This window comes from Antechinus flavipes, chromosome 6, assembly GCF_016432865.1.
Source record: "Antechinus flavipes isolate AdamAnt ecotype Samford, QLD, Australia chromosome 6, AdamAnt_v2, whole genome shotgun sequence".
In the NCBI taxonomy this organism is placed as follows: domain Eukaryota; kingdom Metazoa; phylum Chordata; class Mammalia; order Dasyuromorphia; family Dasyuridae; genus Antechinus; species Antechinus flavipes.
Genome location: NC_067403.1, coordinates 119230873 through 119247303, shown reverse-complemented (window position 1 = coordinate 119247303; position 16431 = coordinate 119230873). Strand labels below are relative to the sequence as shown.

Below are 16431 nucleotides of genomic sequence, written 5' to 3'. Positions count from 1 at the left end.
GATAAATCCAGGTTAAAGTTGCTTTTCATATTCTTCATTTGGCTTATTATTATTTTTTAAACATTAATTCCTGCTCTACAATAACCCCTTAAGAAGCTTTTCCTAGTTACTAGCTTTTCAAAGAGAATGCTGACTTTGCATCCTGTCCCCAAATGGTCAAGGTTTAAGTCCAGAAGGAACTTAATGCTGTGGTGGCAAAGTGCTCGGAGAGAATTAAAAAAAACAAAACAAAACAAAACAAAAAAAAAACCAACCAACCCCACCAACTTCCTTGAGCAGCACAAAGAAGGGACAGAATCTTGGAGGTGGAATTAGATTTTCATCTTTCCAGTCCCATATCTAAAGACATAGCTCAAATCCTACCCCCTCTGAAAAGACTTCACTGTTGATTCCAGCCTCAAGTGACTTATTTCTCTACCTTTTATCAGCTTCTTCAGCAATTATTTCTTACTATTATTATTTATTTGGTAATGAACTTCTTTGTTGTCTGGAACTGTTATTTACATGTTTTATTATTATTTAATTCATCTCTTCAGTTTGAGAGGGTATCCTGTGTATTACCCTTACAATATCAGATAGTAGATACTAAGATATTTATTGATAAGAAGTAGCATAGGAAAAATAATGTATTGGGAGTCAACAAATCTAGGGTTACCTCTTACCTCTATCACTAATCAACAGATTTATTTGGACCTCAGCTTCCTCATCTATCTAATGAGGATGTTCAAACTTTCATCTCTAACATTCTTTGATTTTGATTTGCTTTGATTCTGAGTCAGTTAATTATTTGGACTTTACATGGTTCCATCCTAGCATGAGAAAATGGCTGCATTGTAACTTCCTTGAAGTTACAATAAGAAGAAAGGAAACAATATGAAAACATACAGCAATAAATGATATAGATTTGGTTTCCAGACTACATTAAATTGAGTTGGCTGGCTTGTGTTCTCCAATCATATCTGCACAAAGCTTTTAGTAGCTTCAGGATAGGTTTTCGTATTGGCTCTTATGCTTCTCAAATAATGCTTCAAAAAACTGCATTCTTTGACTTTGCTCCTTTCTTTCTTTCACTATCTTGCCATGAATCATTACAACTTTTCATGTATAATGCTGATCATTGTTACAATGTTCCCATCTGTTTTCATTTTCTTGTCTTTTCTCTCTGCATCATCCCCCTCACCCCTCACATTTCCCTCAGTTTTCAATTTGTTTTTCAGTTCTCTTTGGTTTTTTCTTATCCCACTTTATCTTTATACATGCTTCCTTTACTCAGAACTCAACTGGTTAGATTTCAGAAGATTCCTAGATTTGGTATCACAGTGGTTTAGGGGAGATAGATGTGAGAAATATTCTCTACCAAGGGAACGAATCCAGTACATTTTATTTTATTTTGATATTTTGATCTTTGTTTTAGAGAAGAAGCATGCTGTTTTGGGAGTAAGAGAGTCCAGGTTCAAATTCCAGCTCTGCTACTTAACTGGGCAAATCCCACAGTAAAATGGGTACATGATGCTTCTCAGTAACTTTGTAGGGAAAGCACTTGGTAAAATACAACTGAGATTCTTAGTTAAAATTCTTGCTGTTAGTCTAACCTGTTACTGGCTTCTGTCCCACCTGTTTTGTCTGTGTCCATGCCCACACACCCCCTAAGCAAGAGGATGAAAAGGGGCATGTGGTTTGTGTTGCTGACCATGCTGCCCGCCACACCAAACATGTGGGCTTTTAGAAACATATGGATATTTGGTGTCATGTAGACAAAACATCTGGATGGCTGTCTGAATTCTTCCTTTTTACCCAGATGGCAGGGACTTGATGCAGACACAGAACACATACATGTTTTCTTTTATCCTCTTTCAAGTTGATGTAATAAGGAAAGAATTAGAAGGTACCCTTGTCTTTTCTCACATTCCTAACACAAGCCTAGGATTTAGACATAAATTCCCACTGCTTTTAGACCCCTACCCTCTGTTTTCAGCAGGCACCATTTCATGGAGGATTAATGGATCAGTCTTTCTTCCTGGCCCTGCCCCTCTGCATTCCTCTCTCTGGGTACTTCAGGCAGGAGGCAAAACATTAGAAATGCTTGTTTTCTAAGACAGGCTTCTTCTTAACTTTACTGCTTTAAGGAATCACATAACTTAAATGTCAAGCAATCCATTCAGATCATAAATAGAATCTTAATATTTTTAGGTGTTCTTGCTTCCATATGCTCAAATAATGGACTCCAAAATATTCTTTTCTGGTACAATCCAAACAACTCTTAGATGGCATGAAGTTACTTATAACAAAGTGAGGAAAATAGGGGCAGGTGTCACGTTATTCCCTCTGATTAACTATGAAATATGACTGTGTGTGTGTGTGTGTGTGTGTGTGTGTGTGTGTGTGTGTGATTAAGAGAGTGGGAGTGAGGAAGCAAGCATGTATAACAAGGTCAGGAGGTGCTGGAATCACAAAAGGGTAGATATGCTGAAACCATTCCTGGTCTCTTCAGGAAATCAGTCCAGGTGGGTCATAGATTCATTTATGGAGTCAGTGGCAGTCCTGATCTAGATTGTACAAATGCTCAAGATGTCTGCATCCTGCCATAATTCACATACACCTTTTATAATAATTAGCTTTCTGTTCTTATCAGAGTATTTAGTTTCAAAAGTTCTTCTTTTAAACACCTGCATAAACTTTTTGTAAAGTGAATATGATTATTAAATGTTATATATTGTCTTTGATTTGGGCTGAAAGAAAATACTAAATTTCATTTCTGGCAAAAATAAACATACTAATTTTTAGTTACTCGTTGGCGTCAGACAAAAGAAAAACAATTTCTTCCAAATGTGTATTTAATGCAAATGTTTTTATTTCTGAAAACTTAGCTTATAAAACTGTTTTCAAGTATCTAAAAAGACTACCACTTGCAAGAGGCATTAGACATATTCTCTTTAATCCTACAAAGGCAGAACTAGAATCTGACTCGGTGTAAGGATACATTTCCTAAAAATTAAAGCCGTACCAAAATGGAATGGGCTGCCTTCTAGAAAGTAACAGGTTCTCCAGTGTCTAGCACACAGAAGGAGCTTAGAAAATGTTTTTTTTTTTTCCTTTTGTTAACCTATAGAAAACATGCATAGAGAGTATATTCTAAGTATGTAGTGAGGGAGGGAGAAAGAATGCTTTCCCAGGAAATGTTGGTATACTCAGCCTACACATTGGGTATTTAATCAGTCTGTATAAGTATTTGTTGGGATTGCATAGCAGGGAATTTCCTATTCAGGTATAGCTATATTAGATGAATGCTGGGGTTTCTTGCAGTAAAGAATGGTTTTAATTCTGTCATATGCAGAATAAGGAATCACTTCAGTTTTTAATCTTATGCTTTCCCTGATCTCTATGATTCCATTTTCTTTTTACTGTTTTCTGATTAATCTGTCTCATTTTCTAGCATTATTTTCTTTTATTTGGCTTATGGTTTGCCTTAAAAAACAAGAAATAAAAACAAACCCTAAACCAAACAATTTTCTCTTTCCTCATTACTACTTTACCAATCCTAGAAAAGGGTGAAAAAACTGTTCTTTGACTGTTTTTTGTCCAGTTCATTTTATTAAAAAAAAATCATGTCAAATACTACTTTTGAAAAAGTCTAGTTTAAAATTTTTTCTTCCTCTGGATTAATTTTGGTTCTCCCTTTGATATTTTACTTTCTGTACCATCCTTAATTTCTCTTTTTTTATTTATTTTTCTGTAGGTAAAAAAAGCATGGCACACCAGTCAAATCATTCCAAGTATACTGTACTATTCACTTCAAGACATTTATTCTCCTAGAGTCAATTTTGATTCTAAGTAAGTCATACAGAGACAGCAAATACATGGTTATATAGTATTGAATTTAGATCTTAATTTTAAAAAGCAAGGATGTGCCTTTAGTCAGTTTAAAGTTAATAACTTAAAAGCCAACCAGATCTGTCTTAGTGGAAGAAAATAATGAGAGATAGGAAAAAAAAAGGAAATATTAGTTTGGACCAAAAAGGAGACTAAAGTTTGCTACAGATGGGAATGATGTCAAGTCTCATTTATGTTGATGATGCTGTATCCAGCATTTGCCTCCCTTTTTTGTCCCTTTCTTTGCCCTATTACATTTCAGTTCAGTTCTTAATCCAAATTCCCATGTCAGCACTTCCTTTCTTGACTTCCTTTCTTATTCCCTTTACAGGATTGAAATTAGTAGTCAAAGCCAGTATAGCCAATCTTATCTTGAAAATAAGAAACCCTCCCTTTTGATCTTTGCATTGTCTATGTGAGAGCAATCAAATGGAGCAATCAAGTGTGTCAGATGGAAACCTCCTCTCAGTGTGAGTGAACAAGCCATTTAAAATCGTATGTTTCCCCAGAAGTCTTGCTGAGGCATCCTGGTTTCACTATTTAAAAAGAAACCAACATCCATGCCTCTATGCACTGTTTTCTCCCTGAAGTGGAAAACTCTTGTCATCTGGACACAAGCAGAGAGAATGGCCATTCACATTTAGTTCTCTTTGAGGTACTACTTTTTGGAGCTTTTATACAGTCTTCTTCCTTTTTCTTCAAATCAAGAAAAGAGAACAAAATTAAATGAGAGAGAAAGAAAGAGATGGATGGCAGTTAGGATTGATAGGATGGAGAATAAGTCAATCAACAGGTATTTATGAAGCCTCTACAAGATGCTGGGGATATATGTACAAAGAATTAAATAATTGCTATTTTCAAGAGAAGATAGAACTACTCAACTCTCATGTTGCTTTAGCACTTGCCACATATTAGATACAGAAAAATCTTTGTTGATTTCTTTCTTTACTAAAAAGGAAAACTTATAAAGTTGGAAATAACCAATATAAAATTGTTAACAAGAAATGCCAATGAAAAGATAGGAAAAAAATGACCACCAACTATTTTGGGTCACTAGTCAAAAGTAATTGGTGAGCATCTGCTTTTGATGATCTTGAAAAGAGTATGGCAAACATGAGAGAGGGTTCAGAGTACTGAAAAGAGGAAAATCCTGTCTTTATTTTTTCAAAGGGGAAGGAATTGAATTATTCAAAGTATGCATAAGTAGGCTTTGAATTCCATTATTGGAAAAAAATCTTCATTTAAAAAGATGGTTGGTGAATACTTGAGGGGGAAAAAACCAAAAGCAGTCATTACTCCCTGCTAGCTTGGCTCCATCAAAAACCAATTCATGCTATAGGCAAAGAGAACTCTGATTTCTGCTAGGTATTTGCCAGCATCTTTTACTTTGGCTTTATGGGCAAAATGGAGGAACATAAGTATATCCAGGTGGGGTTAAAAGTAATTGATCAATTTTTTAAAAATTGTGATTAAATAGATATCAACCTAAGAGAGAGTTGTTCTTGTAGAGTTCTAAGGGAATCTCTCCTAAGCCATTTTCTGTTTAGCATTTTTATCAGTATCAGAAAAAGGCATAGATGATATGATTATGAAATTTAATAGGCTGTTAACATGCTGGCTTATGTAATCACAATACAAAAAGACCTTGAAAAGCTAGAACTATGTGTTGAATTTAATGATGATATTTTAGATGATAGATGATATTTTATAAAAGTATGAGCTTTTAATTTCTGGCACAAAATTTCAGGTGGACATTATACAGGATAGTACAGTATCTCAAGATAGTTATTCCGTAAAAATCCCTGCAGGCTCTTAAATACTATAAGAACAATACAAGAAAACACTGTGATAGCAGGACTTTAGACTATATTAACAGAAGCAGGATGAACAGAAATGAGGGAGGTTATAATCTACTGTATTCTTCTCTAGTAAGGCCACATCTAAAGAGTTGTTTGGCTTTAGGCAAAACATTTTAGAAAAGACATTGACAAGCTGGATTGTATCCAGAGAAGGGTAATTGGGGTATTAAAGGAACTTGAAACCATTCCATATGAAGAACAGTCAAAGGTACTTGGGGGTAAGGGGGGTGGGAGGTGGGGTGGGGGGGAGGAGGCACATGAAAAAGCCTAAGGGAGGGATAGAGTGAGTTAGAGATGACTGTAAGACCTTTGGGTAGTAATGTCCTCTAGGCTGTTGTGTTGTGCCACAGTTTCCTTTGATTGTTCTACCTTAGCTTCCCTAATTGTTCTTCTTCAGTTTTTCTGAATTGTTCTGCCTGAATCCCTGTGGTTGCAACCCCCTCTTCCTGACTCCTAAGTCCTCCTAAGATATGAAGAATTTATGGTCCTCAACCTCTCAGAACCGGATTTATGATCCATTCCTGGAAATTCCTGCTCACCGGTGTTCAGACGCCACCCCTTGCCTTTTCCCCCCCGATCACTAGAGCCTTATAAAAATCCTTGGAATTTTACATTTGATACTGGATACTTTGAGATGCGAATCTGATCCAGTCAATTAATTAAGCTCTCCAATAATTAAAATATTAAAAATTCTCTAATCTCCATCTTGCCTCAGTTTCTCTGGCATTAAAGTTGTGATGTGGGACTGAAGCCCAGGAGAAACCAGATATATAGATCTAGAAGTTATCTACATAGAGATGATAGTTTAACACATGATTGCTTATGAGCACCCTTGGAAAAGTGTAAAGAAAAGGGGGCACAGGATAGTGTATTGGGGTCCACCATCACCAGAGAGGGCAGAGCTTAGATAATGATCTAGCATGACTTGCAGAGGGATGATTTGAGTGCCATATAGTAGCACAGATACAGTCAGCGATTTCTCTTTTGGAGTGATTCCTGGAAAAACTTGTCTCCATCAGGGTGTAAGAATGAAAATAAGGTCAGATGAGATCTGAACTTAGGGAAGAACAACAAAGGAAAGAAAAGCAGCAGTTCACAGTGTTGGCTTAGAGTGGTAAGCATCCTACTCATCATGCCCTTTAGGAGATGCTTAATAACTAGAATACACTTGTAAATAGAAGGTGAAGACTTGAGTCTTCTCCAGAGGCAGAGTGGCTACAGAGCTGGCCTTGGAACCATGGAGTCCTAAGGTCAAGTCCTGGACACTGGGCAAGTCATATTATCTCCTAGGGCTCCAGGGACTTTCAAGACTGGAAATTGCAGAGGCTATGAACCTTAGTAAAGGAATACTACCCTCCTGGAATTTCCCTGTGTAATGAAATCACAGATTTAATGCCTGACCTTGTTTCCTACTCCAGTAGGGTCAAACTCAAGATCACAAAAACTTACATATTGACTTAGACATCCTCAAATTAACATAATATATTATATTGTGTTTTTATTTTAGTTTAAACATTTATCAACTACATCTTAATCTTTTAATTCATTAAACTTTTTATTTTGTAAGCTCCTTGAGGAAGTCTTTTGCTTCTTTTTTTTGTATAACCAGTACTGACCCATAGTAGATGCTTAATAATATTTATTGATTGACTAATCTCATTTGGGCTTGGGGAGAGGTGAGGAAAGCCTCTCCTTTCCCTTTCTTCCCCTTCATCTGTCATGTTTGGCACTTTTGCCCTACTCTATTCAAAGCACCAAGGATTATAATAGTATCATGTTCAGCCGCTCAGGCATTACCTGAGCATTACCATTATTCAGAGTTTTCCTTGACAACTTAAGAGGAAAGAATTACTTTTTCAGAATTTTCCTAAAGCACTTAATCAGATATTTCTTTTGTTCCTATCATATTCTACCTGGTCTAAATCTTGTTTACATGTTGTACACAAGTAAGTCTTCCTTGTAAATTAGAAACTTTCTGAGGATAAAGACAATAGATTTTCATCTTTGTTTTTTTTTTTTTTTTAATTTATTTGTTTTTAAACCAGTTTAGCATTGCGACTTATAAGGTGTTTTTTTTTTTTTTTTTTTTTTTTGGGGGGGGGGGAAGGGAGAGATGGGGCAGTTCAAACCTGCAGCTAATGAATATTTGTTGACCAAGGCTTGAAGCCCAAAGAACTTTATTTCTTAAAGGGTACCTGAATGATAAAGGAGACTTTAAGATTCTGATGTGCCATTTTTAGTTGGTAGTTTGTCTGTGAACCAACCCTAGTGCTTTTCTGCCAACTGTTGATGGATGGCCATTAGCAAACACCTTGAAAAAATGATGTCCCTACCACCATTTTTGTCTCACTGCTTCTTTTAGTTTCTTGTAAATAGCTGGTGACAGAGTTGGGTAGATATTGTTGTACCCTGAGGGACTGCCAAGGTAAATAATTCTTAATGTGGATTTAAGAAAAAATATAAACTTTTGGATAGCCAAAAAAAAAAAAAACAAAAAACCAAACAGGCATTAAAAAGTACATTTTATGTTCTGGTCTTTCTCTCTTGATTGTAATGACTTTGCACAAAAATGGCAAGTGATGTAATACTAGTCAGGAAAAACTGTCTAAAGTTATTCACCTTTATTTGATAAACTACAGTGTATTTACTAATAGCATGAATGAATCAGGTTCAATTCTAATAACTCAGATGTCTGTTGTGGTCCTAAGGTGGTCTCCTGGCAACCTAGTTTTGAGTACTTAATCTATGTTGTCTTTACCAAATAGCTGTCATAAATCATAGTTTGCCTGCTAGATATATTTGGCCTACTGTAGGATAGGGAGGGGAAAGAAAGTGCCTTACAAAATTGTAAAGGTACAGGTAGCGGAACATTTTCAAAAAAATCAATTATGCTACCGAGATCAGAAATAGGAATTACCAAAGTATTTCTCAGAACAGCAATAAAAAGGGGGGTCCCATTAATAATACAGAAACAGTAGTTAGGGTCTGAGGATGCCAATCTATAGTTGATTTAATTTCTATTTTAGGAGAATTGGGAGGGGGTGGAGGAGAAGCCAAATGAGAAGAGGGAAGTCACCTTCAAGTAAAATGGAAGTTCACTTAACCATTTTGTGGATTATTAGTTGGGTCTTTCTCAGTACTACCTTTATAAGGCCTGGGCCTACTTCCATATTAAAGTCAATTTACCTCTGCACCCTTAATGTGAGGGATCAATCCTGACCAGAGCAGGGTGTGAAGAAGAGAAGAACAAAGTTCTTACATTAATTAACAAGACTGGAGTGTCTGACCTTTTAACCTAATTACTCATTAGAATGTCTAAGTTGGATTTACAATCGATTCATTTCTTTGTGATACAACTGAAGGTCCTAGAAAGATTAGTCTTCAACTGTGGAGGCTGCCCTAGGAAGGGAAACTTTCAATAACATTCCCTTATGGATTTCAAATATAAAATATTTTCAGTAAAAATTAATCTTAATTATATCTGAGATATCAAGCAGGTTTCATAACTTTGACAGGCTTAGCTCATGGGCCCATGCTCGGTAGTTGTCCAAAGTAATTAAGGGTTAGGAAACTTCTCTTGAATGTTTACTTACCCTAAGCTTTCGACCAAAGACATTGACTTTTCCCTGGGCTTGCTCTTTTCGGAATCTCCACTCCACTAAATTCTGGCCGTTCTCCCCAGGGAGAGTCATATTTCTTTTAGCCACTGTTGGATTGGCTGTGCCAGCGAGAACATGTGGCTCCGTTTGGTAGTGTGAGTCTAGGCCACTGGCATAGATAATTCTCAGGGAGCCGTCATAACCAATCTGGTAGCTGTTTCTTAACTGATCTGAAAAAGCGATGAAGCAGAAATGTATGAACCACAGATGTGGAATAAACATCTGGAATGTGCAATTAAAAATGATATAATCCTTTGAATGATCTACATTTGTAAGTAAAACATCTTTAATAATGCCTTTTTAGAAAATAACTTAAAACATTTTTTCCCTTATTGTTTCTTGCTATACAAGTTTTGCCTGAGTATAAAGAGGCTAAACTGGTATTTTAAATACTCAGTTCTTCTCCATTCTTAGGGCTTCTCTCCCCTGCCCCTTGTTATTTCTATATTTGATAGAATGTAGGATTATTCTTTATGATAAGGGCAGCACAATCAACAAGAAGCATTGAGAGGCTTGGATGTATATATGTACTTCTCAATATATTTCCTTCCTCAAGATTTTAGATTTCCCCCCTCTGCTTAATGTCATTAATCGGTTTAGCAAAAACAGTGTTAGGTAAAAACAATAACATCATCATTCCTTGGGGAAAATGTCACAAATGGATGATTAACCAAATTATATTTTAACTTTCTAGGGGAATTTGACTATAATGTACTTATAGTGTTATTGTGAAAGGGATATTTTGGGGGGCAGCCTTATTTGGAGTGTGCTTGTATTCTTTGTAAAAGAAAAACCTCTTTTGAATTATAATATTTTGTTCTATCAAAACATAAAATTACTTTATTAGTTATTACCTTGAACCATGGTATAGAAAGAATCAATTGATGACAAATTTGAAGTGATGCTGACATCCTCTTCCCTGCTGGATGATTCAATGTCCACCGTAATAGCCTTGTCCATTTCACCATGAAGGTTGGTGACCACTCCAGTTGGAAATGTCACATTTGTCAGACGGCCCTCACTGTCATAGCTAAAGGAAAAGTGGCACCTTCTCAGTATTTGACAGAAAAAGTCCAGGTTCCACTTACTTTACAAATATAATGAGCAGAAATAATATTAGCAGCAGAAATTTGGAAGAGTGTTTGTCTTTGTTGCATGAGATATGCAGAGTGTGGACTTCAAACATACTTTGAAGTAGTCAAAAGCCTGTTTAACATATAGAAACCTCAATCGGGAGAGCAAGAGTAAACAGGATGACTCTCCAGCTCAGCACATTATTCTTTGAAGTGTGACCAAAATCTTACTGCACATCTAATTTGCCGTTTCAAAGGGAACGTGTTTGCTGGTATTAAATTCCTTAGCATTCTTCATTCTTTTTATAACATCACACTAGGCTGAATGTACTATTATAGACTTTAAGAAAAAAAATTTATCTCACGTTATCTTTGACAGTGTATTGTAACCTTATAACTTTCAAGTATAATAAAAATATGTATACATATGCACCTATACATATGTACATAGACACATATATAAGATAAATGAAACATGTTAATACATTTGGACAAATATGCACAGAAAACATCTCACTAATGCAACTAATTCCATAAGTCATATTTTATGTCACCTTATTTTTAATAATTTTTTGTAGTACATCACTAAATAATTTCCATGTTTTTAATGATAATGAACTATCCATACTAACATAAATATAGGTAGGTGATATCTTAATTCAACAAAATGAAAGAAATATGATTTGATCATTTTTTCCACTTATATGCTTAATGGTATTATGGTACATATTTGAAATTTTTTTCATAATTATGAACTTTATAAACATTAGCAAATATGAACATTTCCTCATACAAATAAAAGAAAAAGATTATATATGTATAATGCCATGAATTTCAATTATGTGCAGCTAGTTTTTTTAAAATTATGAATAAATACATATGATTTAACATAATAGTTCTACTACTACCCTATGAACTCTTTGAACATTTTTCTGCACTCTCCCGTGTATTTAAAAAAATGCATCCTTGATGCTCTTTCCTTTCTTTGTTTCATTGTTTTTTGAATTACTATCATCCTTCCTTTCCCTCTCAAATTCTTAACCCCCAAAAAAGCTCCCCCATCTTAAGCACTTTTAAACTAATTTTAAATTAAGATATCTAAAATATAAGGAAACAGAACTTGACTTTTAAACATCTACTCTAAATATACATTAGTTGAAATTATAATTTTTTTGAAAGCATCTTTTGGTTTCACAATTTATGAAAGTGCCGGTGAAAAATTTGTAAAAGATGATTTGTGCTAGGAAAAACAGGGAAATATAAAACTATAGCTAAAGAACAAAGAATTTAATTTTGGCCACAGCAAAAGCATTTTAAAGTTTCATGTGTATTTGCCTTACAGACTAAAAGTACATCTGTACAACTAGACATATTTGACACTACAAAATGAAGTGGAGAATAGAAACAGATGCCTGTGTAACCCAAAGCCAACTCCTGACTTGCCCAGGGTCACATTACTAGTATTTGAGGTGGGAAATGAATGTAAGTCTTCTTTTTCCATATTGCAGTGCTCTTTTATATACTATATCATCCATATTCATCACTTTTCTCGATGTTTCTATGGAAGGTTTTTATCATAATTATTTATTTCACATTTTTTATGCAAATAGAACATATATTTTTCTGATGCGTTAATGACAATTGATTTGTAATATAGAGTTGATCTAAGTCTGTTTCATTCTAATGTTCTAATTAGAACATTAGAACGTGATAATAGGAAAAATTAAAAAGTCAAAGGGGGCAAAGTAGAATTTAACTTGTAAAATAGATCATAGTAGTAAATTAAGTTGTCACATTCTGAAGTATTTGTTAAGGGATACATTATGAAGATAGATGGAAGTATGCTATAAAAAGAGAGAAAGAAAACAGGGAAGAAATTATTCTAGAAAGTTTGAAATGGGAATCAGAGAGGGAACATTTTTTTCATTAGCTCCCTGGCACAAGTCTTCCCCAACAACTTAGAAAATGTTTGACAAACAAATTCTGAACTTGAAAGCCTGGGGGGTGGGGGGAAGGAGAGGGGGAAGTCAGAGTGAGTCATTTTTCTAGCTCAGTGCAGCTTAGGAAGACAGTTATGTCTTGGGGGCAGGCAGGACCTGGCCAGCTGCAAGTGATACAGTAGAAGGGATTGGGTATATCCGGGAACTGAAAGGAACCTGAAATAGGAGTTACAGGGCAGAAAAAGAACACAGATCCAGAGTAGAGAGAGACCTAACAACTGGGCCCAAGAGTAGAGTGGCAACTCAGTTCTAACTTTTGGCCCAACATAAGGCTATAGTGGAATAACCAGGACAGGAAACTAATACCGAAGGGGAGCCAGTAGTATAGCTGTCCTGTTGAAGAGCCTTTCAGTGGACTAACAGTGACTTAGCCCAGCAGTGTTATGCTTACACTTAACTGTACACAAGCCCACAGACCTAACTTGTAGAGAGAACTCAGACCTGGAGGAGAGTGAGCAGATGTCTCCCTGGCCCACCTCACATCATAAGCACTGCAGACCCACAGACTGAAAGCAGCAGCGGAACATAAAAGGACATACTCAGGTCAGACATTCCTCTTCATCCCCTGAAGTAAGCAGAACCATAGTCAAGAAGCAAGCTTGAAAAATGAGAAAACAAAAATGAACCTAACTATAAAGAGCTACAATGGTGACAAGAAACCTCTAGTCTCAAACACTGAAGACACAGTGATGCAAAAACATATATAAACAGAATTTCAAAAAAGATGTAGATGGGACACAAACCCAACAAAATATTAAAGGAGATAAAAATGATTTTTAAAAGAAAATAAAAGATATGGAAGAAACATAAGAAAAGATAATTAAAAGAATTTAATTTAAAAATTAAAATCTGTGCATTGTAAAAAAGACAAAAAATCTTAAACTCCTTGAAAATTAGATTTGACCAAATAGAAGTTAATGGTTTCATGAGATATCAAGAAAAAATAAAACAAAGTCAAAAGACTAGGAAAAAAAATAAAAGAAAATATGGAAAACAGCTGATCTGGAAAATATATTGAAGAGAGATAATTTAAGAATCATCAATTGTGGGCAGCTAGGTGAAGCAGTGGATAGAGCACCAACCTTGAAGTCAGGAGGATCTGAGTTCAAGTCTGGTCTCAGACACTTAGCACTTCCTAGCTGTGTGACCCTGAGCAAATCACTTAACTCCAATTGCCTCAGCAGAAAAATAAATAAATAAATTCATCAGATGACCTGAAACTTATGAACAAAAAAGTTTGTAGATGTCATGTTACGAGAAATTATAAAAGACAACTGTCCAAAATCAGAGGGCAGAATCTATCACCTCCTGAAAGAAACCCCAAAATAAAACTCATAGGAATATTGTAACCAATATATAGAGCTTTCAGTCAAAAAGACAGTAAGCAGTCAGAAATAAAGATTATAAATAGTGTAGAGCTACAATCAAGATCATACAGTATTTAGCAGCCAAAACAAAGGAGCAGAAGACTTGGAATATCATATTTCAGAAGGCAAAGGATATTGGATCACAATCAAGAATAATCCTATCCAGCAAAACTAAGTATGATCCTAGAAGCAGGAAAACCAAACATTTAATGAAAAAGACTTTAAATCATAAAAGAAGATGTTGAATCCCTCTTGATGAAAAGATCAGAGTTTCTTTTGCATGATCTCAAAGGAAGAATGGAAGAGTGGAGAAGAAGTACACTGGAAGAGGGGACAGGAGAGAAGAAAAATGTGGGAAATCTTTTGTAAATGAAGTATGTAAATGAAGTAAATGAAGAAAATAAAAGTACAGGAAAGGGGGGAACAACATATTTTTCTCAAATGGTTCAAGGAGGAAAAAAAATAAATACACATAGTTGGGTACAGAAATAATTTTTTCAATAGGAAAGTTAAAGAGAAAGGGGAAGGGACATAAGCAAAACAGATTGAAGAAAGGGACATGGTGAAAAAATAAGAAGGATAATTATAAGAAAATGGATGGAGAGAAATACACAGTTAATAATCATAACTGAATATGAATGGGATGACCTGTTTATAAAATGGAAGAGGCTAGCATTTGAAATAAGAATCCAACATTTGTTATTTATTATAAAAAACAAACAAACAAACAACATACCTGAATAAGGTAAAGTAAGGAATTGGAGCAAAATTTCTTATGCTTTAATTGAAGTAAAAAAGACAAGGGGTAGCAATCATGATCTCAGACAAAGTAAAAACAAAAATAAATTTATTTAATAAAGAAAAATAAATTACATTTGCTAAAAAGTACTATAGATAATTAATTTCAGTACTGCCTATATAGGGACCAAATAGCATATAGCATTTAAATGATTGAAAAGCTAAAATTCTTTATGAGGGGGAACCTCAATTTATCCCTCTTTGACCTAAGTAAATCTTAATTTTAGGGAGCTGAAGATGCTAATTTTAGGGAAGCAGTGAATTGCCTAAGGTTGGATTGCTAGTAAGTGTCTGAAGCTGAGTTTGAATTTGTATCCTTCTGACTCCAGGGCTGGTTCTTAATCTGTTGTACCATATAGTTTTTAAGTATAGTAACTAGTTGAAAAGATTTTAAAGAAAATTTACACATAATAAACCTGTGAAGAAAAACTAAATGGTACAGAAAAAAGTTTACATATTTCTCAGCACCCTCACAAAAAACTGATCATATATTAGGGTATGAAACCACCAACAAATGTAGAAAAGCAAAAAATATTAACTATGTATTTTTCAAATCTCATTGCAATAAATGCCTTCAACAAAAGGCCTTCAAAGCATAGAATAAAAATTAACTGGTAATTAAATAACAATCCAGAAGAAGTGATGAGGGAGAGAATAAATAATAAAGAACAAATCAGAGAAATAGTTAATAATTTAAAGACAATGACAATGAGACAACATAACAAAATTTGTGGGATGTAGCCAAAGCAGTACTTAGAGGAAAATTTACATCTAAATATTTTAAAAAGAGAACAGATCAAAGAAATGGACATGCAATTAAAAAAAAAATTAGAAAACCAAAATTTAACCCCTTCCCAATTAAACGCTTAAGATAGAAACCCTGAAAATTGAAAGGAGAGATTATGAAAATAAAACTAGGATCTGTTTTTTTTGGGGGGGGAGAAGCGGAACCATTAGCAAATTTGATTTAAAAATAAAAGAAACCCAAATTACCATTATCAAAAAATGAAGAACATTAATTCACAATCAGTGAAGATGAAATAAAAGCAATTTTTAGGAGATATTTTGTCCAACTATGTGCCAATAAATAATATTCTCTAAATGAATATTTATAAAAATATAAAATGCCTAATGGAACAGAAAATAGAATGTGGAACCCCATCTTAGAAAAAGAAACTGAACAATGTTTAAATGAATAATCTATAAACGCAAGGGAAAAAATCCCAGGACCAGATAATTTATAAGTTAATTCTACTAAATATTTAAAGATACATTAACTCCAATGTTACATAAACTATTTTAAAAATAGGTAAAGAAAGTATCCTACCAAATTTCTTCCATGACACAAATATGATTCTTGATATCAAAATCAAGGATAATCAAAAATAGAAAAAAAGAAAACTTTAAACCAGTTTCTCTAATGAATACTGATGTAAAAATTTTAATTAATTTTAAATAAAATACTAGAAAAAAGTCCGTGATTAGGCTGGATTTATACCTGGAATGGAAGGTTGGTTCAATATTGGGAAAACTATGAGCATAAAGTGACCATATCAATAAAAAAAGAACAAGAATCACATGATTATTTCAGAAGATACATAAGAAGTTTTTGAAAGAATACAGCTCTCATTACTGTTAAAAATACAGGAAAATGATATTAAAAGAATAGGAAATATCTATCTGAAACAAAGAATAAGCATTATCTGCTATGAGGATAAACTAAAAAACCTTTTAAAAATAAAACTGAAGTGAAAAAAGGATGCCCATTATCAACATTATTATTCTATGTTGAACTGGAAATGCTG

At 34.4% G+C, this 16431-nt stretch overlaps 1 protein-coding gene across 1 annotated transcript in view; it reads right to left on the bottom strand.

The window, feature by feature from the left end:
- Window positions 1-16431, bottom strand: part of TENM3 (teneurin transmembrane protein 3) — an 808000-nt gene that overhangs the window by 17008 nt on the left and 774561 nt on the right. Inside the window, exons 26-27 of the mRNA XM_051965257.1 lie at window positions 10243-10418; window positions 9323-9558 (exon numbers count right to left, since the gene is read on the bottom strand). Coding sequence (XP_051821217.1) covers window positions 9323-9558; window positions 10243-10418 — 412 coding nt within the window. The remainder of the gene's footprint in view (window positions 1-9322; window positions 9559-10242; window positions 10419-16431) is intronic.